Below are 27,728 nucleotides of genomic sequence, written 5' to 3' on the forward strand. Positions count from 1 at the left end.
GTGTGGATCTCTTTGAGCTTCTTGGATTTGTAGATTAATGTTTTTCCACCAAATTTGAGGAGCTTTCCATCAGTATTTCTTCAAATATTTTTTCTGCCCTTTTCTATCTCTCCTCTCCTCTGGGACTCCCATTACAGTTATGTTAGTATGCTTGATGTTGTGTCACTGGTCAATGAGGCTCTGTTCATTTATTTTTCAATTTTTAAATTTTCCTTTCTCTGTTCATACTGGAGCATTTCTATTGGTCTAGCTTCAAGTTCACTGATTCTCTCTTCCACCATCTCAGATCTACCGTTGAGCCCTTTAGTGAATTTTTATTTCAGTTACTGTACTTACAAATCCGGAATTCAGGTTAAAAAATAATTTCTATCTCTTTACTGAGTTTCCCTATCTGTTGTATCAATGTCTTCATTTTTTTCTTTCATTCTTTAAACTGGTTTCCTTTAGTTCTTTTGACATGTTTATTACAGCTGCTATGAAGTCTTTGGCAGCTAAATACGACATCTAGGGACACTCAGAGACCACTTCTACTGACTTCTTTTTTCCTGAGTATGGGTCACACTTTCTTATTTCTTTTCATTTCTCACAATTTTTTTGGTTGAATGCTGGACATTTTAGATAACATATAGCAGTAACTGGATTCTGACTCTTCCCTCCTGAGAGTTTTTTGTTTGTTTGTATAGTAATTTGCTTGGACTGAATCTGTGAAGTGTGTTTCCCCTGCAATTTATGACCAATGATGTTTCTTCTCTGTCTTTATTTATTTATTTATTTTTTAAATTAATTAATTAATTTATTTATTTATATTTGGCTGTGTTGGGTCTTCGTTTCCGTGCGAGGGCTTTCTCCAGTTGTGGCAAGCGGGGGCCACTCTTCATCGCGGTGCACGGGCCTCTCACTATCGCGGCCTCTCTCGTTGCAGAGCGCAGGCTCCAGACGCGCAGGCTCAGTAGTTGTGGCTCACGGGCCCAGTTGCTCCGTGGCATGTGGGATCCTCCCAGACCAGGGCTCGAACCCGTGTCCCCTGCATTGGCAGGCAGACTCTCAACCACTGCACCACCAGGGAAGCCCTGTCTTTCTTTATTTTAAAACCTGCCTCCTAGAGGTCACCCCTGTGTCTGTATTGCTTATTGTTCAGCCTCATATTGGCCAGAAATTGTTTTTCAAACACCTCGAGCCAATAAAGGTTCTGCTTTCTGCTGATGGATCTGTGTGTAGGCTGATGAACCTGTTCAAACCTCAAGTACCATCATAGTTTACTTTCCACCTTTCTCTCTTGCTTCCCCAAGGGCCAGGGAGGCGTGGGTAGCTTGGATCTGCTCCAGTCTCTGTTCGCACATGTGCAGAACCTCCTTTCAATTTGGGATATGCAGAGAGCTTATCAAACCCCCAATAGCTGTCACACCTCTTGGGACTCCCTGTTTAATCCCCTGCTAATCCATTAGTCCCTTTATTGCTCCAAACACAACTCCAGGCTAACAGAACCACTGCCCCCACCCACACTCACACACACTTTGCTTGCCACTGATGTCATCACTTTAACTGACAATGCTCCAAGTCAAGTGAGTCTGCTCTGGCGGCAGCAACCCCACTCTGGTTAGACCACCCACCAGCAGAGCTGGATTAGGGTGGAAGCAGTCCCAGACAAGCATGCCACAGGCTCACTCTGTTCTTACAGAGTTCAGTACTTTTCATGAATGAACACTTATCTGTTTGTTGTGGGCCTTTGGTGGATTTTCTATAGCACCGAAACAGTTGTTTCTGACAATTTTGTCCACATCTTTAGTTGCTATTGAAGAGAAGATTTGGCATTCACCTCACTCCACCATGCCAGAAGTGAATTGCTCCTAGACTTGGAAAAACCCTGCACACACAGCCTTGACCACCACTCCCCCAGGGAACTTCACCCCAGCCCAGCATCCAGAATTCCCTCTTCAGGCTTCCTTGACAATACATTAACTCTTGTGTATTTTTTTAAGACTTAGAGGAAATGTTACTCAATCTCTCCTAATTGTCCTAGATTATTAACTGTGCCCTTCTCTTTCCATGCACAGCCCCTTACTGGTAATGCGGACTCTCCATGAACTAGTCAAAATGTAGCCCACAGTCCTTTTACATGTTTGTTTCTTCCTCAAAACCAAGATCTCCTTGAATTCAAGGGTGAAGTCTCCTCAAGGGTGGAGGTCAGGCCTTAAGCCTTGTGTTCCCCCAGTCCCTAGCCCAGAGCATGGCTCTTAGTAGGAGCTAAGTCAGTGTTTGCTGAAATAACACAGGAGTAATTTAATGAACAGTAGCTCAAACGGCACAACAATCCATTAATTTGTTTATTGTTTCACTGGGAACTGAAATGATTCATCTCTTGTTTGTTCTGGACAATATTTGAACACAATCTTTTGGCCAAGTTAATATTAATTCAGGTTTATCCATTTCATTACACCAGTGGCAGTATAAATAAGTCACTGATGGATGCAGAGCACAACAGCAGTAGACAACAGCAGGCTCCCCTGGAGGGTAAGTCATCTTTCTCCTCTTGGGGACAGTGAGGGTCCACATGGGTAGGCATTTTATTGCTCTTTTGCTATGGTTCAAGTAGCATCTGCCTTAGTCCACAGCAGATGCTATTTCAGTAGCCATGAAAAAGGTCCCCAGTGGTGGCAGTGATGAGGCAGAGAAGTGGACCCTGTACCCAGAGCTGAGCTGGTTACTGTAGGAAAATAAGGAAGGGAGGACATGGCCCTGCCCTAAAGAGGTGAAACTTGAACACAAACTCAGGTCATGGTTCTCATCTTCTCCTTTCCCATCAGTGGGGCCAGAAGTCCACCATTGGTGCCCCCTTCAGATGCAAGGCCTGACTTTTGGTCTCAGTCAATTATGGGGGGCACTTACGGGGGCAGAGAGGGTTTTTGCCCTGACAGTGGGTGAGGGACCATAGCTGTGAGCACAGGGAGGGCTTAAGCAAGGTGCAGGATTTCCTGAGATGATCTTTGCCAGGCCCTTGATTCAGCTGATGTCCAAGTCGCCTGAGCACCACCTGGGCTTTACTTTAGAAATCACGCTGGCAGCTCTAAAGCCAGATCTGGCTGGGCTGCATCTGGGCCAGCTGCTGCTAGGAAGTTGCTTTTGGCAAGATTGAATTTTCATGTAAAAATCTGGATTTCTAGATGCTTCAGACACACAGAAAAATCCGGCACCACTGACCCAGCACTGCCACTAATCACAGCTGGAGCTGAGTGACACCTGCCTCTTCAGCCTGGCCACGATGACCCATTTTCCACAGTCCCCAGCACACTTTATTGCATTACACTTGCTGTCTTTCCACGTGGGTATTGCTGGCCAGATCTCTGCAGGTGTTTGAATCTGCAATCTGTGCTCTCTCTCTCCTCTTGTTTCTTTCCTTTCCACACTTTTCAGGATTTTTGTCATGAGCCCTGTATTAAAAAAAAAAAAAAAGAAGAAGAGCAAGCGAAAAAGATAAAATAAACCCCAGTGTGGATGGAGAAGACCCACTTGCAGCGTAGGCTAGGGGCAGAATTGAATCCCTGTTAATCAGGTCACTTACCTTTAATTTGTCTGAAGTCATGTTCCAGAATACTCATTAGACTTTCCTTGTTAGACTTAGCTAGCATCCTTCAATTAAGGACAAATAGCAACCCCACCCAGGTGAACTGCACCCAGATAAGAATGAGCCTTTTTCAATCCCCTCAGCATTGAGAACACGTTCCATAGAATATTCACCCGTATACCTCTTCCTTCCAATAACAGCTCTGGATTGTTGCAGAAATGTCCCACAGGAAAATACATCTGGCACTGTCTCTGGTTCTCATCCTCTGTGGCCTTTTTAATAACATCTTCTGTGAAAAGCAACAAGACTCCCAACAGAATATCAACCTAGTCTTATTAAAGAAAATTCCATCTCTCTCCCAGAAGACGGAAGCTGGCTATAAGGCGTTTGCCCAAGAATTGTTCAGGTCTTTGATAATTGAGGATCCCAGAAAGAATATCATCTTCTCCCCTGTGGCCATCTCCATCGCCCTGGCCACCCTTTCCCTGGGGATCAAATCCACAGTGCGCACCAACCTCATTGAGGACCTGGGACTTGACCTCAGAAAAATCCAAGTGTTGGACAAGGACCAGCATCTTGTCCAGACGTGGCATGAGCTAGTGAAGCAAGAGCAACTGAAGCACAAGGACATTCTCTTTATCGATAACAACAGGAAGATCAACCAGATGTTTCTGCAGGAGATAGACAGAGTACATGAAGTGGACATCCAGACGATTGACTTTAAAGATACAGAAAAAACCAAGAAGGCCATCAACCAGTATGTGGCTGAAAAGGTCCATAAGAAAATCAAAGACTTAATCACCCGCCTGGACCCTCAGACTGTCCTATGTCTTGTCAACTATGTTTTCTTCAAAGGTGAGGTTTATTAAATGCATGAATTCCCATTTGGGGTAAACTTTGCCCTTGTGTTTCCTAAAAGAGTTAAGTCAGAAAAAAAAAATTTTGTCAGTATGTCCCATTTTCCCAGAAACCAGTAGATATAAAACTTTTTAAATTGACTTTGATATCATTGTGTTGTCTAGCATTTTTCAGTATTTCTCCTCTTAATCCTCTCAATCATCTTGTTTGCCGTGCTTAAGATATTTTGGAGTAAAAAGGCAATGACTCTTGCTGGTATAAAAGGGAAAAAGAAATCTTTTTGCAGAGGCATGAGCATTGGCTAATTCACTTGTTTTGTAAGGTCAGATCAGCGTGAGATGAGATGCTTTTCGAAGTTGTGTCCATTGTTGAATTCAGGATCACACACCAGGTGTCTAAAATATCAGTTTAAATTCCTGGTCACAGATCTTGATGTTGCCCTTGTTTCTTCAGGTGGGCTCAGAGTTACTGCTCATTGGCATCTATTTATACCCTCTTCCTCCACTTAGCATTACCAGTCTCCTTCCTCCATGGACTCTCAGCCAGTGGCCTTGCCTCCTGCCTGAATGGGGACAAGAAAGCAGTTCTGACAGGATGTCCTCCATGTGCTGCCCAAGGCTCACACACCTCTCTTCTCACTCTCCCCTCTGGTCACAGTGAAGGAGCGCTTGTCCCCTCCCCTTCTTCAAGGCAGGTCCTCTTCTGTCTTCCCTGCCCAAGGACTCCCTCCACTTTCCTCTTACCCCATAGCTCATGCCTCTTTTGTCTCCTTTGCTGGTTTCTCCTCTTCTGACTTCTAAAACTGTCTCCTGCCTCACCTGAGCTCACGACCTCAAACCCCATCTGTACTCTGACTATTCCCCACACTCTAGATGCAGCCTGGACTACCTCTTCTGAGATCCAGACTCTAATACTCATCTGCCTACTGACATCTCTTTGGGGATGTTTCACAGACCCTCGAACACAATCCCCCCAACCACGCCCAGCATCTGCTCGCCTCAGAGAATCACAATGCCATTCACCCACCTTCTCCTGACAAAACCTCCCCTCCAGCCTCCAGATTCAAGAACACAGTAAGTCCTATGGATTCTGCTTGCAGAGCTGATCTGGGATGTGTTCGCCTCTCACCATCTGGTCTACCACATTTGTAGCCAAGGCCACCACTATCTCTTGCCTAGATGACTTGCCCCAGCTGTCTAATTACTATGTTTCCATTCGTGCCTGCCTCCACTCCCTTCTCCATTAAAAGACCAGAACACTTTTCTTAAAACATAAATCACATCATTCCCCCATCTAAAGCCCTTCCATAGCGTCCTGTTGCACTTGGAATGCAATCCCACCCAGACCCAGCCTGCGTGCTTTGAGCCCTGCTGATGCCTCCAGTGTCTCCCCATCCCTATCCCTCTCATTGTTATGCTTTGCCCACAAAGACCTTCCCTTCTTCCTTAAATGCATCCTGCTTTTTCCCGTCTTAGTCCGTGATGCTCCTTCCCTAGGAATGTTCTTCCTCCCCTTCTTTGCCAGATGGAGCACCCTTTTCTTTTAAGCCTCAGCCTCAGTGCTCCCTCCTCAAGAAGGTCTTCCCTGGCCTTCCAGAGGCAGTGCTTCCATGCTAGCACTCAGCTCCTTACTTGCATCTTTCCTAATGCTCATCACACTTTTAGCCATTTACAGTGGTGGATTGCTTTTCTCTCTGTATCCCCCTTAGAAAGTAAACTCCAAGAGGACACAGGCCCTCTGTTTTATTCACTGCTATAACCTCAGTACTTAGTATGGTACCTGGCACATTTTTTGAGCTCAAGAAATTTCAGATTTGAATGAGTCAATTAATGGATAAACTGTTGTGGATTAAACAGGGTTCCTACCAGGACATGAAGATTGTTTGTTCTTTACATGATAAGTGAAGGAAATGCTCATAAAACAATGCTTCCCATCACAGGATGCTTGCTCAGGCTACTGGGACCGTTATTCATATTTGGACTCACAGTTCCAAACTAGGTGCCTAGGACATAGAAAGTGCTCCACAAATGATCTTGGAGGGATCATGTCTCTGGATGCTTTAGAGAACTCTCGGGCATGATTCCCTCTTAAAGCTTCCCAAAAGCTTTATCTATATCACACTTTAGGAGGCAAGTAGTAAAAACAGAACAGAGAGGACTGTAAGCCTGGCTATAGAATCAGAAGCAAGGCTAACACTTGCAGAGATTTTCCAGACCAAACTAGATGGCCGTCCCTCTGGGTGACAGATGCATTTTTTAACTGGTGTGTACCTTGAATCTTTTTTTAAATCCACTGGGGAAGTGCATTATTTAAAGTAGGATTTCACGCAGGGGTGTGCATGTGTGCGCAGGTGTGTGTCTTTCTGATGAAGAGTTTCCCTCCTTGAATAAGTTACATAAATTTTAAACAGATTTCTTTACCATAGGACTTCTTTGAACTCTTAATACACTCAAATGCAGTGGGAATTTTCAAAGAAGTGTTGCTGTGGTCAATATTTCCTAAATTATTTGATGACAGAATCCTTTCTTGGTGTTATAGTTCCAGAGGCAGGTATTTTGGTAAACATCTTTTGAGCAATACAGATTTAAAGAAATTCTATAGTGAATATCTTTGAAAATCATGTGTTAGCTTTTCTTTCCTTTGCACCAGTCTAGAATTTTAAATATTCTGTTCACTATGGTCAAGGTATCACCAAAAATAGACTGCTTCCTTCCCAAGCTGATGACTTCTGGGGTCCCCAAACCTGGGGGTGGTGATGATTTTCCGCCAGATGACTCTTTGACTTTTTCTTTCCTGATTTCCCCAGGCATTTGGGAAAGAGCTTTTCAGACCAACCTCACGCAGAAGGAGGACTTCTTTGTGAATGAAAACACCAAAGTGCAGGTGGACATGATGAGGAAGACAGAACGGATGATTTACAGCCACTCAGAGGACCTTCTTGCTACGATGGTTAAGATGCCTTACAAAGGAAATGTATCCATCATTCTTGTGCTCCCAGATGTAGGACAATTCCACTTTGCTCTAAGAGAGATAACTGCTAAGCGAGCTAGACTTCAGAAAGCCAGTGACTTCAGGTATCCTATTCTGGAGGAACATTCTAGATTCCCATTGCATTTTTGCTCAGCCCTCACTTCCTCTATGTAAAAGCCTTATTGGGGGTGGGGGGGGGAGTTTGGCATCTGGTTATTTCCTAGCATATTTGTAGAAAATGAAACAAACCAAACAGAAAGAATAGCAGCCTGAGTTCCCTTACCAGCCAGAAGCCCCTTAAACTGTTAATTATGGTTCTTTTTGTCACATGTACAGTATCAGAAACCCACTTCATACAAGCTCAGGATGGGTAAAGAGAGGAATTTATTGGAAAGATACATGGGAATTTCACAGAACCCCAGGGAATAAACACAGCCAGGTCTCATGAGGGATTGGAACAAGGGACAGCAAGGGCACCCAGAACCCCATCTCTCTTGGTGTCACTAGTCCTTGCTTCTAACCTCTCTAGCTCAGCAAACCAGCTTTTCACACACACGTTAACCCCGTGATCCACTCACCCAAAAAATATTTCCTGAGCACCTATTGTATTCCAGAAACTGCTTGGTGCTGGGAATATAATGGTTAGCCAAACATTTCCCTACTATCGTGGAATTTTCAGTCTGGTGGAAGAGGTAGAAAGTCAACTAACAAATACACAATTTCGAATTGTAGTAAAAGCTAAGGACATAATGAGTAGGGTGACATCAGCGAATTCAGTTGTGGAGTATTAATTAGGGCTCTTAATTAGTTATGACGGTCAGGGAAGGAGCCTAAGGAGGTAAATTGCAAGCTGAGACCACTGTAGACAGGCATGGCTCTCTTTCATTCAATCAGGTGCTCCACCCCACACTAAACTGAGTATCTTTCGATTCCCGCTACATATTCCTGGAAGGGAGCATTGAACTAACCCAGCTTGGGTATGATATTCACCAAGGTCCTATCAAATGTGGATAAATTAAATAGTGAAATCATGATTTTCAATGGCCCACTGATCTGAGCGGCAGGGGTGAGGGGACAGTCTTCAGGCAATAAATGTGTAGATTGGGAAGAAATCTCTCAATAGCATTTACTCCTACAGTTGAGGGCCACAGCAGAGGGGGTCTGCCATCTTCTGCCACGGTTGTGCCTACCGCAGTGTTCCTGGTTGGGACAGAGCAGGTACAGCAGTAGAGAGACCCAACTGAACGGGTTGCTAGCCAGTCAGAAGCTCAACACCGCACTGACATAGTCTAAAATGGATTGGTTGGTGAGCAACCAAAAATGTTGGGTGGGAGGGCTGGCGCTACGCATTCTGATACTCTCCCTTAGTCATAGAGTTGCTGATCTATAGAGGGAAGAGTCCTCCTCTCCGTTCGAAAGCTTATCATCCAGGCTGGCGCTTCCTCTCCTGTGAAAACTCCCTCTGCTCTACCTGCAGCACGGGGACCTCATGCCCTCCATCTCCCTCACCACATTTAGGGTCACTGCCCAATTTAAACCCCTGCTTCCAGAAGAAGGGTTGGAGGGACTCAGGGCTGGATGCTCTTGGTCTGACCCTCATCTTCTCTTGCATAGAGAGTCTGTGAAGGGAATCATTTGAATAGCAAGGTATATTTTGAGTAAGTGGTTTGCTTGGAAATTCAACATTGCAGCTCATACCCCAGCATCTTTAATCTCCCCCCAAGCCAGCACTTCAGAACAAACACTTCTGTTACCTTTTCACTTGGAAGAGGTCTTTCAGCCTAAGGCAAGGTGCTTCCTCTAGACCCCAGGAGAGGGACATTGTTCAGCTTCCTTGTCGTTTTCATTCTCAACAGATTGGTGCACTTAGTTTTGCCCAAGTTCAAGATCTCCTCCAAGATAAACTTAAAACATCTGCTTCCCAAGATTGACATCAAAGATATGCCTATTACAACAGCAGTCACCCAGAGCATCACAAAGAAGGCTTCTCTATCTATTTTGGAGGTGAGTGGGGCAAATTCTAGAGTCTCTGTTTTATCCACCACAGTCCTGATTGAAAAACTTTTTTTTATACAGCAGTTATAGCTCTTATCTGACTGGGTCCCTGGGCTTTGGGGTTTCTTTCGTCATTCACTCACTCAAAAGTAATTGCATCAAACACTGGAGGCACTGGGGGTGAAGTGGTGAGCCAGCCAGACAACATCTTACTCTCATAGCCGTTCCAGTCTATTGACGGGGTAGCCAGTGAGCACGCCAACAGACAGATATGTATTAAGTCCACCAGTGATACTTCCTGTGAAGAAAGGAAAGCAGAGAAACTGGGAACAGCACACTGGGGTGCAGTGAGCAGGCTTGAGAAGGCCTGGGTTGGCCTTTATGCCAAGGCCTGAATGAAGGGCAGGAGAGAGAAGGGGGCACATACCTGGGGACGTGTGTTCCAGACAAAGAGAGCAAGTGTATCCTAAGGGAATATGAACTTGAAATTTTTGAGGAACCCCAAGAAGGCCCAGGCAGTTAGAGTGCTGAGTAAGATGGAGCCTGGTAGGAGGTGAGGGCAGAAGTCAGGCAGGGCCAGATCATGTAGGTGTCCCAGGTCCTGGACAGGACGGTGGTTTATTCTGACTGACATGGGAGACCACCGAGGCTGACATGAGCTGACATATGTTTTACAAAAGACCACTTCTTGCCGTGCGGAGAACAGGCAATGGCCCTGGAGGAAGAGGGGGACCCATTAGGAAGTTTGGCGGGTAACCCAGGTGAGAGGTAATGGAGGATGGACGGGGTCTCCAAGGGAGGGTTAGCTGTGGTGAGAAGGCTCTGTGTGCCTTTTGAAGACAGAGCAGGAGAGCAGGGAGGGAAGAGCCGGGTTTGTAAGCTGGAGCCTGGGAAACGATGGAGCCAATGCCTGAGGCAGGAAAGATGGAGGAGGAGTGGTTTGGGGGAGCAGACAGAGACTGGCTCTCTAAACTTGAGATGCCAGTTAGACATCCAGATGCCAGGGAACATTTATTTATGAGATAATTTTACCCATCCCGGTGGGCACAGGGGCTGCCCTCCAATGACTCCACCAAGGTCACTAACTGGCTGGCTGCTTTGTGACTGCCATAGGGGCCAGGATACTTTGAGGACTTTGCCCAGGACATAAATAGCAAACACAATCCCTCCCCGTGATACAGCACCTGACAGATTACAAAGCACTTTTTCATGGTTTCTCTTGCTCGAGTCTCCCAATGACCTTGGGGGTCGGGACAGGGCAGGGGTCCTGTTCTTTAATTGGGAGATTATGAACCTGTCACTCACAGACATTGGATGGAATTCCCAGGGTTGGGACCCTGAGGGGATGCTGTGGTTCCCGTGGCCCAGTGGGTGTAAGCACTACTTACCGTGTCCAATTCAAACAGAACCCACCTGGCAGGTGTGCTCTGAGTGCTGGTTGTTGGGCTGGGTTTGAGAGATGTTGAATCCATCACCAGTAATGCAAGCAATGTCATGGCCATGTTCCCCAGCAGGGCCTCTTGCAGATCGGGGAGACCAACATGCATGTTCTGGCACAAGCACTTTTACACGGAGGTTAAATTGTCCTTGCGTGGATGGAGACAAGAACAACTAGCCCCCTAGTAGTTTTTATCACATCCTTCTTGAAAGTGCTGGAAATGACTATCTCTCAGTCGTTCTATGGGATTTTTTTCTAAGCCTACAGACCACCCAGCCTTCCTCTGTGTTTTATTCCCCTTTCCTCCCTTTTAAACATGTTAACACCTTGCGTTGCCTGCCCTGCGCTGAAAAAGTCTGAACTCAACAATTACCAACCCTAGTATCAACCCCACTCGGGGACATCTGGCCTTCAATGGTGAACCCAGCTGCTGGGAGCTGAGGGTGGTTTTCTAGGAAAGGAAGTCAGCTTTCCTCCACCTGCCATCGGCCATGGAGGGAAGCTGCCTCCCTGATCTTGACCACAGGAGATCGTTGGGCACACCGCCCCGACTTGTTCTCCGGCCAGCCAGGTGAGTTCACTCCCAGAGCTGAGAGGGAAACTGTCTCTCCCAGGCCGTGCATCAAGCTGAGATAGAGGTGAGCGAGCATGGCTTAATCACGGATGCAGCCAAGGACGCGGACGTGTGGAAGGTCCCCGTGGACACGAAGGAGGTCCCTGTGGTCGTGAAGTTCAATAGACCCTTCTTGCTGTTTGTGGAGGATCAGATGACTCAAAGAGACCTCTTTGTGGGCAAAGTCTTAAACCCCAAAACTGAGTAGAGGGGCCAGGCTGTGCTGCGCAGGAACTTAGCTGGTCATGAATAAAATGAATACAACTCACCACCCTGTGTCAAAATTCTGAGACTGAGAAGTGTGGTCTGGGAATGGAGTGGGGAGGGTCATTGCTGGTCTTCTGTCCAAGAACAGAGCAGGATAAGAAGCAGGTTGGGGGCCTGCCAGAGACATTTGGCTGGGGCGCCTCTGTCCTGGAAGAAGGCTGACATAGGCAGGGAAGCAGTTCTGAAGGGGGTGAGCAGGTGTAGGGGAGCTGTTTCCGTCAGTGGTGGTCTCATCAGCCTTGCTTCCTGTCCAGCTGGCAATCAGAGTCTGTCATCTCATCTGTACAGAGAAGCTGTACTAACTCCCCCAGGCAGCCCCGGGCAGAGGCAGGTCAAACAGCAGAGAGGAGGCTGGGAAGAGGGTCGGTACCCACAGACACTTTGGTGGGCTTCCATGTGTTCACCCAGCTCCAAGGGGAAATGGGGTTACCCGGAGAAGCAGAGGATCCCAGATATGTTGGCAGCATCTTCTCTGCCCCATGCTCTAGTCTCTTTTCATCTTTACAACAACCTTCTATGAGGGAGTTATTATTGCCCCCTACTGGAAAGGAAGTAAAATTGATGAGGGGAAAACAGGATTGTGTGTGTGTGTGTGTGTGTGTGTGTGTGTGTTTGAGAGACTGGGACTTGGGAACTAGCTGGCTGGCCATGACTTGCCTTGGACATATGGGAGGGATCATGGAGTCTGATGGAAACCAGACATTTGACAAGGGAAGTCAGATCCAGAGGCCATGAGCACAGCTGGCAAAGACATTGGCCAAACAGGCTGACCCAAGAGTGATACCCAAGAGGCGGGACCTTGCCTGGGTGGGCTAGTTCAGAGCAGCAACTGGAGCAGACTAGGACAGAGGGTGAAATAAAACTCTTCTGGTAGAGAGCCCAGGCTCAGTGCTGAAAACACAAGGCCAAGAATGAGATTGGAGGCCAAAAATGGGGGAGGGGGGACTGACTGCAGAGCCATGCGATTACATGACCAAGCCAGAGCTACCTGGGGGGCCACAATTAGACCCAGGAGCCTTGGACTGGATGAGAGAGGGCTGGTCACCCCAAACCACAGAAGTCCCTCTGTGGTGGGGTTTAGGACACAACCCAAGTGTTCTTTTCTGGGAACGATGTGACCCTGAAGGAAATCCATCCACTACCAAAGGAGTCACTTCAGGGCTAGAACTTTCATTCCTTTAACAAGGATGCTCAAACGCCCAAGAAAAAAGCTTGTCACTTGCATCACCACTTACAACCCAAGCTCCAAGAGAGGAGAGGCCTGGGGATGGGCCGCAAGAGCAGCTTGGAGAAGTAGCTCAATAAGGAAGCTAACTCGAGAGAGGAACAGTAAAGTGGATTGTTCTAGAAAATGTGCAGGAAGTGAGTCAACAGCATAACCAGAGGGAGGAAGGACTAGAGATCCATGCTTGTGTATGGCTTATCTCCAAGCAGATCCACGGCAGAAGCAGAGGGGGAAGATGCTCATGAGGATGTTGGGGGCCTGGACCCATTTAGTAGAGGGTATCCATGGAGGATATTGAGGGTCCAGTGTCCCACATGCTAAAAGGAGGTAGGCAGTGACACGTGAAACAAGAAGATTATTGGCACATATAGGAAAAAGCCCGGGAAACGACTGAGAAGCAGTAGGCACCCAGGTCAACTCTGCAGACTTAACCAAGCCCATCTGCCCAAGCTCATGGCGAGCTGTGCCATCTCACAAACTTGGGTGCCACAAATGTGGTGCCTTCACTAGAGACCAGGGTAGGCTTTTTTTATGACTGCAGCAGACAGCCGGTGTGATTCCAAGGTTGATGGTGAGAGGAGTTTACTTTCATGTGTGTAAGGGCACATTTTCCTGCCCTTTGACTCTGAGATTGGACACACAGGTGAGGTGTCTGTGCACCAAGGTCAAAGGTTTGCACTCCAGGAAGGAAACCAAGCAACCCAAGGAGATGGTGCTCAATCCTCTTTCCTACTAACACATGACATGTGTGATAGTTAATTTTATGTGTCAACTTGCCTGGGCCACAGTGCCCACATATGTGGTCGAACATTCTCCTGGATGTTTTGGTGAAGGTGTTTTGGGGGATGATTAACATTGAAATTGGTGGACTTTGGGTAAAACAGACTGCCTTCCATAAGTTGAAGGCCTTAATAGAACAAAGACTGACCTCCCCTGAGCAAGAAGGAATTCTACCAGCAGGCAGCCTTCGGACTTGACCTGCAATGTCCACTCTTCTTGGGTCTCCAGGCTGATAGGCTACTCTGCAGATTTTGGACTTGCCATCCTCCATAATCACGTGCATGAACCAATTCCTTAAAATATCTCTCTCTCTCTCTCTCTCTCCTTGCTCTGGGCCAGGCACTGCATAAACGTTGCCCATGTACAAACGTTTCATCCCCACCACAGCTCTGTGAGGGTCTCTACTGTGGCGGGGTCTGTAATAGATTCCAAAATGTGAGTCTCCTGGGATTGTTTCTTCTTCCCTAGTATGTGACACATGATTGTAAAGAGCCAAGTAATTTATGTGCAAGCCAAGAGTGAACTGGATTCCTCTTAGGTGAGAAAGGAACTCTGGCCATGTACTTCAATTTTTTTGTTTATTCATACTGCAAACGTGCCTTTATAAAACACCCAGAAAGTTCTCAGCACTGTTCTAGACCCAGGGGTAGGGTCTCAAACATCAGTGGGTGTAGCAGACCCCATCAGTGCCTGGCCACAGTGTCCTTGGCTTTCACCTTTCCAGCACACAGCAGATGGGTCCTACTGTGAGTACCTTCTGCTCTCCATCTGGGGCTTTAACACACCCGACAGGCCAGAGGTACCTCCAGCCCCACCCTATCATAGCATCAGATTCAGTATCCTAGGAGCCTTTATGTTTTAAAAGTGGCTTTTGATTGGAACCACTGTGCCAACCTGAATGAGCTTTTATTTTGCTTTATGTGTACAATTAAATAATTCTACTTTTTAACAATGTTTTATTGTTTTTTGTTATAAATAAAATACATGCTCTTTTTTGAGAAATTAAGAGAAGACAAAAATCTACAAAGAACATAAAAGTTACCCAATTCATCACCAAAAGACTCACTCATAAAAAAATATTCATGGGCTTCCCTGGTGGCGCAGTGGTTGAGAATCTGCCTGCCAATGCTGGGGACACGGGTTCGAGTCCTGGTCTGGGAAGATCCCACATGTCGCGGAGCAACTAGGCCCGTGAGCCACAACTACTGAGCCTGCGCGTCTGGAGCCTGTGCTCCGCAACAAGAGAGGCCGCGATAGTGAGAGGCCCGCGCACCGTGATGAAGAGTGGCCCCCGCTTGCCGCAACTAGAGAAAAGCCCTCACACAGAAACAAAGACCCAACACAGCCAAAAATTAATTAATTAATTTTTTTAAAAATTCATTTAGTTCCACTCTTGGTTCTAGATCTTAGGTAAACAAAAATCAATGATCCCACTTTACAAAGCTTTTGATATGGTGGGAGAGAAAATTTTGCTCTATTCTCTGAATTTCCTTCCAGTCTTTTTTTTTCCTGTACATGGATCATATTTATTTAAAGCATCAGTAAAATACTGGAATGGTTCAGTGTTGTAGTGAAAGCCTCAGCTGGGGGGTCAGATCTGTCTACTGAGGATGGTCCCACCGCCCACTTAGCGAGCGAACGAGTTATTGACCTCACGGGGCCTCAGCTTCCCATTTGTAAAGTAGAGAGAATCATGCCTCTCTCATTCTTTTTTTTTCCCAGTTTTATTGAGAAATAATTGACATCCATCACTGTATAAGTTAAAGGTAAACAGCATGATGGTTCGATTTACAGATACTGTGAAATGATCACCACAGTAGGTTTAGTTAACATCTCACATTACTATTGTGAGAGTGAGTCATAAAGAAAACTGCCTGGAACACACAAAACGCAGGTAATGGACCAGCAGCCAACGCATCACGACCCCCTGCTGCCATCTCCAGCATGAGAATATCCTCAAACCAAGCTGGGTCCAGAATCACAATTCACTTTGTAGGACAGGCCGGCAGGGCAGAAACTTTGAAGAAAAGGTCACTTCCTGTTTTCATACCGGTTCCAGGAATTGACCTGACAAATATTGACTAGGCTGCCATGATCTTCAAACACTATTTTCCTGTGGGTAGGAGGTGATGCAGCGCTGAAGACCCAGGGCCCCCAGCCCAGGGACCTTGCTGTGAGTACCACGCTTGCGTCTGAAATGAAGGCGGGGGTGGCAGCTCTCTCTCTCTCTCTCTCACTTTGGCAGAATAAATGGGAGAACTGAGTCCCCTAAAGGAAAAACATGATGATGTACTCCTTCTAAGGCTTGAAGTAGGAACTTCAGGTTTTAAATAACATTTTATGGATAACTTGGCCTTTAAATTTTTTGAGAAAGAAACTCCCAGTATTCCTCGAAGTTAGACAAGAAAACGGAACAATACAACCCAAAACAAAATGATAAAATTGTTGCAGCAACTTTACTGGAAACTCTGTTATATGAAAGAGTGATGATTCAGGGGCCTGGTCTGGAATTTGAATCATGCCCCTGCCGCTTAATAAGTGTTTCTCTCCTTAATAGGTGTTTCTCTCCAGGGATAATATTACCAAGGTCTTAAGGTTCTCATAAGGATTCAATTTAAAGAAATTAAGCAAGTTTTTCTCCACTGGGGCACTGCTAGCATTTGGGATGGACCCTTCTTCTTTGCCTGTGACTGTTTTAACATTTCGAGAGTTTTCTCTCTCCCATTAAACTCCAATAACAGCACCTCCTTCTCCAGACTTTGAGATGATCCAAATACTATCCCCGCTTCACACACATCCCTCCCCCTGCATTTGAGAACAAATCTGGCTGGGAACCAATGATACAATATAGCTAATATCCCCACCATAAAAGAAATAATAAATAGGGATATTATAATTAATTCATGGAGTTCTTAATTTTCCTCTAGGATTTTTCTGGAAAAGGAATAAAGGAATAAATTGGATGTAACTATATCCAGCCTCAGTAGAAAGGAGTGAAAATTAACACTGCATACTTCCTATGTGCCACGTGCTATATACATGATATTACGTCTTATAATCCACAAGCAACCCCACCCCCAGGAGGTAGGCATTGTCATTTGCATTTTGCAAATAACACACTGCAGTTCAGAGAGCTTCCTTTCCATAGTATCACCCAGTGATTTAACTGCAGAGCCTTGATTCAAACCCGGACCCCCTGACTTACAATTCAGTCCTCTGGGAAATAGATCCTCTGCAAGTTTGGGTATCCTGGGGGTTCAGTAAGAAGAAAATGGTGGTGAGTTCATTGGGATAAAAAGAATAAACTGGAAATAGTTTTATTACAGCTGTACTTCTAATTTTCCCCAGGAGCAGACCAATTTTTAAATTGTTCTGCTTCCCAATATGAACAGAAATTAAGCGGGCCTACAGCAAGCTGTGCTGGAGGGGTTAGGACGTGGCATTGAGAAACTGCCTGCAGTACTTTGACCAGCAAACGTGTTTTAACGTAATCGATAATGCGGCCCCCTGACAACTGGCCTTGGGGGTTTGGTTGGGTATTTAGAGCACCAGGCGCTATAAATCATCTACAAAAATATGTAAGCGACCCAGAGATCATTTGTTTGGGCAAAAGGTATTAAAGGTGCTGATTAAGACACAAAATTTATCAGGACAGATGAACAACAAGGATGGGGTGGTAAGCTGTGGGCAGCCGCTGTGGCATGGGACAACAGAAGGGTCAGTTTTGAAGGGAACGAGGGGACGAGACTCCTTACAGAGGACAGCAAGGTGGGGGATGGGGGGGTCCGAGTGTGTGCACGTGGGGATGTGTGTGTGACAAGCGCATTGTCTACACTGCAGCTTCACCTCGAGCTGGAGCTTCGTTCCCAACCCTGAAGCACTTTGACCCGCTCAGGTGACACGAAGGCTCTTCTGGCGCATTATATAACTTAAAGCACAGGAGTTATTGCATTTGTTTCCTAGGGCTGCCATAACAAACTTCCACAAACTTCCACCCAGCTTAAACAACAGAAACTGATTCTCACAGTTCTGAGGACTAGAAGTCCAAGATCAAGGCGTTGGCAGGGCTGGTCCCTTCCGAGGCTCTGAGGGACAGTCTGTTCCAGGCCTCTCTCTTTGCTTCTGGGGGTTTGCTGGCAATCTTTGGTGTTTCTTGGCTTGTAGCGCATCACCCTGATTGATTTCTGCCTTCATCTTTACATCTCCTTCTGCCTGTGTGTATGTCTGTGTCCAATTTCCCCTTTTTATAAAAACACCAGTCATATTAGATTAGGGCCCATATTAACCTCATATTAACTAGTTACATCTCAATGGCACTATTTCCAAACAAGATCACATTCTGACATGCTGGAGATTAGGACTTCAACATATGAATTTGTGGGGCGGGGGATACAATTTAACAGATAACTTTCCTTAAACTCTCCATCAACTAAGATACAGGTTTCAGCCCTTGCATGTGACAAGAGGTACTCAAAATAACAGGTTTGATGGAGACAGAGTAGATCTTTCTTGTCTCTCCCCCACCCTCAGGCTCCATCCATCCTGCGGCTTTGCCACCCCTCATCCTCATGAGCTGTGCCCACCCGCAAGGTCCCCAAGGCTGATCGTCACATCCACACTCCAGTGAATGGAGACCAGAAAAGTAGAGGGCACTCCTCTTTCTGGGAGAGCCTGGCCCAGGAGTTCCACACATCGTCCTCTCCCCTCCAGTCAGCAAGATTCTAGTTACTGGCAACACCTAGGTGCAGGGGAAGCCCAACATCACTCGTGTCACAGTGTCCTGACCATTTGTTCCATAGTACTGAGGGTTGCCCCAGTCTTTGAAAGTTAATGAGTGATTGAAAGAATGACTGGAAAGGAGAAAGATAAAAGAAAAAGAAGGAAGGAAGGAAGTAAAGAAGGAAGGAAGGAAGGAAGGAAGAGAGGGAGGAAAGATAGATGCAGGGAGGAAGGCAGGCAGAAAAGACCACGGAAGTTCTTTTTTTAATAGCCCAGAGTCCTTTTCTCAGCAAAATCTTATAGGCAAGTCAATATGTAAAGCAGACAAGAGGCCGCTGCTCTGACTCTAGCCTGGGGGAAAAACGTCTGGAGCCCGCTGGCTCATGCCCGCCTCACCCTCCATAGCAGCAGTCCCCAAACTTTTTGGCACCAGGTACCGGTTTCGTGGAAGACAATTTTTCCATGGACGGAGTTGCGGAGCTATGGTCCAGGCGGTAATGCAGGCAATGGGGAGCGGCAGATGAAGCTTTGCTTGCTTGCCCGCCGCTCCCCTCTTGCTGTGCGGCCCAGGGGTTGGGGAATCCCTGCTCTACAATGCCCCGCACCTCTGTGGGATCCAGTCTGGATGGGAGTTTTACCGTGTAAACGTGAAGCACTGTGAAGCTATTTATGAAGGAGAATGACGTGTTCACCATCTTGTTTTTAGAGGATGGGGCCAGCGTGGCAGTGGCTGCTGGGAGCGGGAATCCTGGCCTCTGTCTACTGTCAGCCCTTTCCTGCCCGCGGAGATAAGAGCCTGGGGGTGCCTGAAGCTCCCCGTGGTCAGCTCTCGGAAGCCCTCCCCGCCTACCGCAAAATCACACCCACCATTACCAACTTCGCTTTGCGTCTATATAAGCAGCTGGCAGCAGAAACCCCAGGAAACATCTTCTTCTCCCCGGTGAGCATCTCCAGCACCCTGGCCCTGCTCTCTCTGGGGGCACAAGCTGACACTCCAGCTCAGATCCTGGAAGGCCTCGGCTTCAACCTCACGGAGACCCCAGAAGCTGACATCCACCGGGGCTTCCAGAGCCTCATCCACACCCTTGACCTGCCCAGCCCCAAACTTGAACTGAAAGTAGGCAACTCCCTGTTCCTGGACAAACAGTTGAAGCCTCAGCAGCACTTTTTGGACAACATCAGGGAGCTGTACCGGGCTTTCGCTTTTTCGGTCAATTTCACGGACTCCAATACAACTAGGAGGCAGATAAATGACTACGTGAGGAAGCAGACGTACGGGCAGGTCGTGGACTGCCTGGAGGAGTTCACGCAAGACACGCTCATGGTCCTCTTGAATTACATGTTCTTCAAAGGTGAGGGCTGGTTCCGGCTCCTCCATCTCCAGCCCTGCCCCTAAAAGGCACCTGTCTAGAAGCCTGTAGCTGTTTCCTCTGAAAGTTACCTCTGTATATTTAAGTAGTGTTCTTATAGGACTACTTCTTAATTTATCAATATTTGATTTCTCTTGCCATGTTTTTTCTATTCTACTTTTATCCTGATTTTTAATACCACTGACACTCAATCTCACTTTTCTATTAATATTTCATTTTTTAGAGAAATATTTTATTTTTTATATTATTGCCTATTTCAAACCTACAGAAATATGCAGAGAAGGATATAGAATCCACCATGCACTCTCCCCCACCAAGAATTAGCAAATATTAACATTTTTACTATTTACTTCAGATTTTTATTTTTTTTAAAAATGTAATATTGCAGATACAGTTCAATTCCTTTTTAATCATTCCTTGGTCCCATTTTCCTCCTTCCATCCTTCCCCAGAGGCAACCGCTATCCTAGGGTTCGTGTGTATCCCTCACATCCATGGGTTCCACCATTAGGGTCTGAGTCTGAATCATCTTTGATTCTCCAAAGGTGAGGAAAGGTCCAAGGAAAAGAGCTACCACTGACTTTCAAGAAACAAACAAATTTAGTTGGACTGGAGCATAGAACACAATAGTGGAACGCCTAGGTGGGAGTGCTGAGAGTTGTAATAAAAAAAGTAATCAGGGGCTGTGTTGAGAGCCCCAGACTTTATCTTAGGATTCCAAAATCACCAAAAAGTTCGAAGCAGTGCAGTGACATACCTGTTGTAGAAAGTTCAGTCTGGCTACAATTTGGGAAATGGTTGGAGGAGAATAAGGGTGGAAGAACAGAGACAAGTTAGGTTAGTGAGATGGTTCAAAGTAAGACGGTGGCCTCAAATAAAGGTGTGGCTTTGGAGACAGAATCAGCAATACTTGGTCACTTGGCAGTGGGCATGAGGGACAGGATGAGCCAGCCCCCACTCCCTGTCACCAAGATCGGTGCTTTCAGGAGGTCAAGTCAGGAGGTGGTTGTCAGTGGAGATTATAAGTAGAAAGAGATGAGATACTACACACGGGGACAAGACTGTGACAGATTCTGCATCTCTAACCAGTGTGGCTTAGTGCATGTCTGCCTAGACTTGCTCTCTTAGAGTGTGTTCTCATGGTTTTGTGGGTTTTGTGTCCTAAGCCAAGTGGAAGCATCCTTTTAATTGCTACCAGACCCAAAAGCAAGAGAGCTTCTTTGTGGATGAGAGGACCTCTCTCCGCATCCCCATGATGCACCAAAAGGAAATGCACAGGTTCCTCTACGACCAGGAGGTGGCCTGCACCGTCCTCCAGATGGAATACAGTGGAAACGCCCTGGCCCTGCTGATCCTCCCTGACCCGGGAAAGATGGCTCAGGTGGAGGAAGCCCTGCGGCCAGAGACCCTGAGGAAATGGGATCAACTGCTCCTCCCCAGGTAAGTGCCAGAGTGCAAGGACTTTGTTCAAGAACTCGAGCAAGCCTTGATCAACTCCAGTTGCAAGACCCTAAGCCCTGGCTTGGCTCACTGCCCTACCAGTTAACCAACTGTGTGGTCTTGGGAAATTCTTGCTCTTTGGGCCTTGAATTTCCTCACATGTAAAATGGGGCCATAATAACCACCACATTGGTTGGTTGGAGGATTAATCAAATTAATATGTATAGAATATGAAAGTGGTACCTGGTACAGGAGAAGTGCTCACCAGGCATTAATCATTCTTATCCCCTCCCAGACGTCTTTCTGCCTTTGCTCTTCTCTTTTTCTCCAAGTAATAATTTACTACCAGAAGGTAGTTAAGTGTAGGCAACAAATCAGATCAAGGACAATTATTAAGAATAATTATGACCCCCACAGAACAGTGGGTATTTCTTAAGAGTGCCTCTGTTTTAATTAAAACATTTCTTTAAAAAATTAAATACCAAGAAGAACATTGTAAAAATCAGAATGCCGATTGCCAGTTTGGGGGAATCTCTACCTACCCCCTTCCATCTCACTTGCTTTTTGGTCTGTGGTTTTTCTCACAGTGGTTTTAGCCTTTTCTGGTTTCCCTAGACCCCATACTCCAGCTACCCATTCTTGAAGTGTATCTTCCCTTATGGGGCACTCTGGGATGAAATCTGGCCTCAAGTTCTAATTACCTCTTGCTGGATAGCAAACCACCCCAAAATGGAATGCCTTGAAAAAAAAACCCATCTGGCATCTCTCTCAATTCTGTGGTGGACTGGGCTCAGCTGGGTGGTTCTCACTTGGGGCTCTCAAGGATGGAGTCAGATGGTGGCCAGGGGTGGAACATTGAAGACGCCTCCACTCAGATGTCGGAAGGCTGGGCTGGCTGGTTGGCTGAGCTAAGGGCCAAGCAGACACCTCTTTCTCTCTCCATGCAGCATGTCCATGAGGCTAGATTGGGCTTCTGCACAGCAGCTCAGCACAGTTGATATTGTTATATGACAGCTCAGGGCTCCAAGAAGGAGCGTTCTAAAAGGCAGGAAGTGAAGGCTCCCGCTCTCTTAAGGCCTGGGCTCGGAAATTTGCCAGTGTCATTTCTGCCATATTCTATTGGTCAGATCATTCACAGAACCCACCAGATTCAAGGGATGGGGGGCATATAGACTAAACATCTTGATGGCCATCTTTAATCCACCATCACCAACTAGTAGGCATCAGTCACCTGCATGTCCACGGGAGCCTTCTCTCAGCACCCCAGTGACATTGAGGTATCAAGGATAGAGAAAGGATGTTTTGTTTTGGGGTAGAGATTCAAGTACCAAATGAAAGAGATACAGGTCAAGAACAGAAGCCAGGATTTAAAGTATTATTCCTGTTGTCTATGAATCTACATAGCTCTGGTCAGTTTCTGATTCCAGCCACATATTCCTAAGCTCCCTTGGAGTGAACCTGCCCCTTCCCCCATCACAGGAGGAAATACTATAGGATCTTCTAGACCAGTAGGTTTTCCCTTAGGAAGGGTCTCTTTTGATCTCCCACTTAGACCTTCAAAAATCAAAACCAATCCAAGTTATTTTTCTAAACCTCAGATGCTCCCTGATACCATTTCTTGTGCCCGAGAGTTACAATATCATGGCAGCATTTGAATGGGCTTTCAGTCGTGGAAAATTCAGGCTGCCAGGTTTCCCTCCATTCAGCTGTGAGAAAGGTTAGTTTTTTCAGAGGAATCATGCTTCTTGGTAACTCCATTTCTTCATTTACACTGATTGAACACCTACTCTGTGTTGGGCTCTCTAACAGACACCCCTCAGCTAGACTGTACTAAAAGCCCCCCCATGGTAGGGCCTACTCTCCAAGTTCTACCTGTGAAAAAATTATGTCAAGTAAGCCCTGTTTTCTGTTGTCCACATTTGTTTCCTTTTTTTCACCATTCAACCCCTGACTTCCTACTACCTTCCACTTCAGTTAGACATCTGGACCCTCATATTGGCCCAGGAGTTAAACCAGTAAAGATACTCCAACCTGAATTAGCATCTCGAATCTGAATTCATTCGAGGCAGAAGTTTCCAAGCTGGCTATTAACTAAACAAGCTTGCAGGTGTCATGGCAACTGTCAGACAATAATTCCAGAGGAGAATAATCCCAGGAAGAAAGGGACAGCTTTTCTTTGGGTCACAAGAAACTTGTGAATGTAACACAAGGAATATGGCAATCTGATGGCAAAGGCATGACAATAACAGGAGGGAGAGTTATTCCATTGATTTGTGCCCACACTGTACACGCAGGATCTCTCATCAGATCTTCAACAGGCCGTGAAGCTCAGACAGGTGAGAGATGGTGTACCTTCTATTAGGGGGTTGTCAGTAGATGGATTTAGGATATAGTTCAGAATCTGAGCCAACAGAGCTTGCTGATGAATTGGATATGGAGGTGGGATAATGTTAACAGTACTTAACTTCCATGGTTATTACATGGCTTCAATCAGTGAAGCCTTGTAATCCAATGTCTGGCACCCAGAAAGCCCTCCAGAAATGTGACAAAGATGAAGACCTATGGCTATGCCAGGAGTCTTCTCAGATCCAGACACAGACTCTCTGTGAGGTCTGAAGAGAAGGAAGCTCTGGGTTGTGGAATGTCCTGGCATAGCAGGTAGTGTCATGAGAAGACTGGTTCCCACACTCTGAGAAGCACATCTCCTTCCCAAAGCTCAGGCTGCCCCCAGACAGGTCAAAAGCAGCACAGATAACGAGACAGCAGCGCTTCTCCATCTGATTCTCTCCTCAGCCTGCTGGATTTGCATTTGCCAAGGTTTTCCATTTCTGGAACATATAACCTGGAAGAGATACTCCCCCATATTGGTCTCACCGGCTTATTCAACTTAGAAGCTGACTTCTCAGGAATCACTGGGCAGCTCAACAGAACTATCTCCAGGGTAAGGTGGTGAGCGTGGACGTGTGTTGGCAGAGGCGGGGTGCCTTTTCTCCTCTGACATGAGGTGCATTTGAAAGTCAAGTTCCCCCTTTTTTCTATTCTGGCTTTTTAATATCACAGTCTTTAAGGCTTCTTTTCACAAGCATCTCCCTTTCCATCCCCACCCCCTTCTTCTAGACCTTTATATTCTTCAAAGCAGGGACGGAGTCTTGAATAGAGTAGACACACATTCAGGGTCATCCACAGAGCCAGAGTTTCCCCAGGTGTGGGACTAGCTTGTTTTTATCCCTTAAACTTCCTCCGAGGGCAGGTGGTGAGACTCTATCTGCCTTTGTTTTAGCTGTAGACAGTAGTGGGCATGAACAGGAAGTATATCCATCAGTTTTGCTGCAATAACAAATGGTCCCAAAATCTCAGTGCCTTATCATCACAGAGATTTATTACCTGGCCATATGACATGTCAGAGGTGTGTCACTACCATCTGGCTACAGATCTACTTCTCATGTTTTCTTCCTTCTAGAATGTAGGTCAAAGGAGAAGCTCCTATTTGGGACATACCCTTCTTATAGCAGTGGGAAAAAAGCAGAGATAATGTGCTATGTCTCTTAACAGTTCTCCTCACGTGTGGTCTCTGTCAAGGCCACTCACAAGTCATTGGCTAAAGCAAGTCCCACGGTCAAGACCACCATCAATGGGGTGGGCTCGTGTTCTCCTGCAGGAGGTCCTGTAAGCCACAGGGCATGGGCGAGGGCTGATGACATCCTACAGGAAGGGAGAGTTCATACTTAAGAAGAAAAATGCAATTTTCCACAGGAGGGAAGGCAAAAAAAGACCCTTCTCTGTTCTTCCATCATCTTCCTAAGATAGAGTCATTATCAGTTGAGTCTTTATTAGAAATTTCATAAGGAAAGTCTACTCTCTTTTATTTGGGAAAGACCAGCTGAGATTTAAAATGTGAAACCAAGGAACAGGGATGTGGTCTTGTGTGTGTGTGTGTGTGTGTGTATGCACGTGTGCACCCACTGTGGAGAAGGTAAACAAAAAGGAAAAGAAATAATTTAGTTTTTTACAGAATTTCTTCCACAGTGACCTCAGATGTCAGATTTATCTCTTCATAGACTTTTTTGGAAATAAAAGAGACGGTCAACACCAATGTTTTTCAACTTTTTTTAGTTAAAGCCTCAGAATCCTTCCTAAGGAGTGGTGTGAAAATGAGGTTTAAAAAAACAGAATTTTTTCACAGAGCCCAGTTGAGGGCTCGGCACATCAGACAACCTGGTTTCACTGAGCTCATCTTGAAAACTGTTGACTCAGGCTGAGCAATCCATTTTTCTTTTCATGTTTTTTAGAAAAAGGTTCTTTTTTTTTTAATTTTATTTTTTAACATCTTTATTGGAGTATAATTGCTTTACAGTGGTGTGTTAGTTTCTGCTGTGTAACAAAGTGAATCAGCTATACATATACATACATCCCCATATCTCCTCCCTCTTGTGTCTCCCTCCCACCCTCCCCATCCCACCCCTCTAGGTGGTCACAAGGCACTGAGCTGATCTCCCTGTGCTATGCAGCTGCTTCCCACTAGCTATCTATTTCACGTTTGGTAGTGTATATATGTCCATGCCACTCTCTTACTTCGTCCCAGCTTACCCTTCCCCCTCCCCGTGTCCTCAAGTCCATTCTCTACGTCTGTGTCTTTATTCCTGTCCTGCCCCTAGGCTCTTCCGAACCATTTTTTTAAAGTTTCTTTAATTTATAATCATACTTGCCCTATCAAATCAGGACCTTGATCCATCAATTTCAACATTCTAAAATGCAAATATTTTTTAAGATGGGAGTACCTTTCATCATGTCTCTAAAATGCGAGTGCTTTTTGTTTTGGAGCTCCTAATCTAATTGGGATATATGTATACATATGGCTGATTCACTTTGCTGTATGGTATAAACTAACACAATATTGTAAAGCAACTATACTCCAATGAAAAATAAATAAATAAATAAAGTAAAGCCAATTAGACGAGCAAGCTATTTTAAAGATGAGAAAACTGAGGCTGAGAGAGGGCAAATGCAGCTCGTAGCAGAAAATGACACTTGGGTCTGTGCCACGTGCACCCAGGTGCTTGGGAAGTGCTCCTAAAAGTCGCTGTTGGGTTTTTGCAGCCTGGTGCATGCTCAGGTAGCCCTCAGCCCTGTTCAGGCCCATCTGTCTCCCCTTCAAAGAACAAACAGCACGGTCAGGGTGACTCCCCAGGAAATGATGGAGGCGGAGAAACTGGGACGGGGCAGGAAATGAAATAAAGGTTGGAGTGCTGCCTGGGAAGGCGGGACCTGAGCGGGGTGACTCCTCCTCCATCTCCCTCGTGCCGCACGAGGTGGCATCGGCCCCTGGAAACGCCCTGCCCCGATGCTGTCTCTGCCCCTCTTCTCTCCTTCTAGGTGTCACACAAGGCAGCAGTGGACGTGAGTGAGAGGGGAACAGAGGCAGGTGTGGCCTCCGGCCTCCTCTCCCAGCCCCAGTCTCTGAACGCGACGTCGGCCCCACACGCCCATTTCAACCGACCTTTCCTGGTGCTCCTTTGGGAGGTGACCACCCAGAGCCTACTCTTCCTGGGAAAAGTCGTCAACCCAGCTGTGGGGTGACAGTGGTAGGAGGCCAGGGGGTGTCCTGTCCCCTCCCTGAAAGACAGGAAAGCCAGCACCAGCCTGCATCTCAGGGCTGCTCTGAGGACCATTTAATCAGTGTGCAAAGATGCTAATAAAGTTGGCCTTGGGTTTTGTGAACAGTGAGGGGCAATGCTTACAAGGGGTGGGGGGTGAGCACGCAGAACAGCGGTCATTCACTCTACAATTTCCTCCAATCCAGTGTCAACTGTGGTTAGAAATTTGGAGGTGAGAACAGCCTCCGATTATGTCCCCCTCAGAGACTTCCACCACTGCTGCCACCACTGCTGATCTTTCCTGAGTGTCTTTTGGGTCCTAGGAAAAGGCACAAAGGATATCAGGAGGAATAAGCGAGTCCCTCACTTCATAGTGGCAGATCTTGGCTATGCAGCAAAGTGAGGTCGTCCTGAAACGTCATTGCCTCGATGTCAGGAGTTAGTTCACCTTGAGGGGAGACTGAAGCCGGGGCAGGGGCTCTAAGACATGTTCTATGAAAAGAAGGGGATGTGAGGATAAGCCAATGCAATAATGGGCCAATCCAGAAACGGAGGTCAAATGCCCAAGGACAACCCCAAGATCAAAGAAAGTGGAAGGGTTGACATGGCCTGGTGAGACAGTGGGCTTAAGGCACAATCTTGGTCAGTGGGATGAATTCGGGGGCACTATTCAGAGGCAATGATGCATTGTTTAGAGGTCAGAAGTCCCACTCCCACAAGTGTGTCCCCCAGTCTTAAAAAGGCATCAATCTGGAAGTGGTGGGGAAACTCAGAAATGCCAACTTAGCTGCATGTATGTACCATACATGTGACAATACGTCCCCACAATGAAGTCAGTGTCAAGACCTAGAGGGCGGCTGTGCGTGGTACATGTCTAGGAAGAAGCTGTACCAAAAAT

At 46.4% G+C, this 27,728-nt stretch overlaps 2 protein-coding genes across 3 annotated transcripts; both read left to right on the top strand.

Moving 5' to 3' along the window:
- The first annotated feature begins 1,076 nt into the window (after positions 1 to 1,076).
- Positions 1,077 to 11,705, top strand: LOC309654775 (uteroferrin-associated basic protein 2-like). Its single transcript, XM_082449205.1, has 5 exons — positions 1,077 to 2,511; positions 3,763 to 4,417; positions 7,227 to 7,494; positions 9,247 to 9,394; positions 11,438 to 11,705. Exons 1-5 carry the CDS (start codon positions 2,467 to 2,469, stop codon positions 11,642 to 11,644), a joined length of 1,323 nt encoding a protein of 440 aa, XP_082305331.1. The 5' UTR covers positions 1,077 to 2,466; the 3' UTR covers positions 11,645 to 11,705.
- Positions 11,706 to 12,693: 988 nt separating this feature from the next.
- SERPINA11 (serpin family A member 11) lies at positions 12,694 to 26,954 on the top strand. Of its 2 annotated transcripts, XM_082449208.1 has the most exons (6): positions 12,694 to 15,881; positions 19,134 to 19,779; positions 20,963 to 21,236; positions 24,030 to 24,177; positions 26,334 to 26,473; positions 26,610 to 26,697. In XM_082449208.1, the coding sequence occupies exons 2-5, from the start codon at positions 19,137 to 19,139 to the stop codon at positions 26,469 to 26,471; spliced, it is 1,203 nt and encodes a 400-aa protein (XP_082305334.1). In that variant the 5' UTR covers positions 12,694 to 15,881; positions 19,134 to 19,136; the 3' UTR covers positions 26,472 to 26,473; positions 26,610 to 26,697. The 2 variants fall into 2 exon arrangements, with proteins under 2 accessions (XP_082305334.1, XP_082305333.1); XM_082449207.1 differs by lacking the exon at positions 26,334 to 26,473 and having other exon boundaries at positions 12,707 to 15,881; positions 26,610 to 26,954.
- The last annotated feature ends 774 nt before the right edge of the window (positions 26,955 to 27,728 follow it).

Source organism: Balaenoptera physalus, assembly GCF_965194825.1.
Source record: "Balaenoptera physalus genome assembly, chromosome: 2".
Taxonomy (NCBI): Eukaryota; Metazoa; Chordata; class Mammalia; order Artiodactyla; family Balaenopteridae; genus Balaenoptera; species Balaenoptera physalus.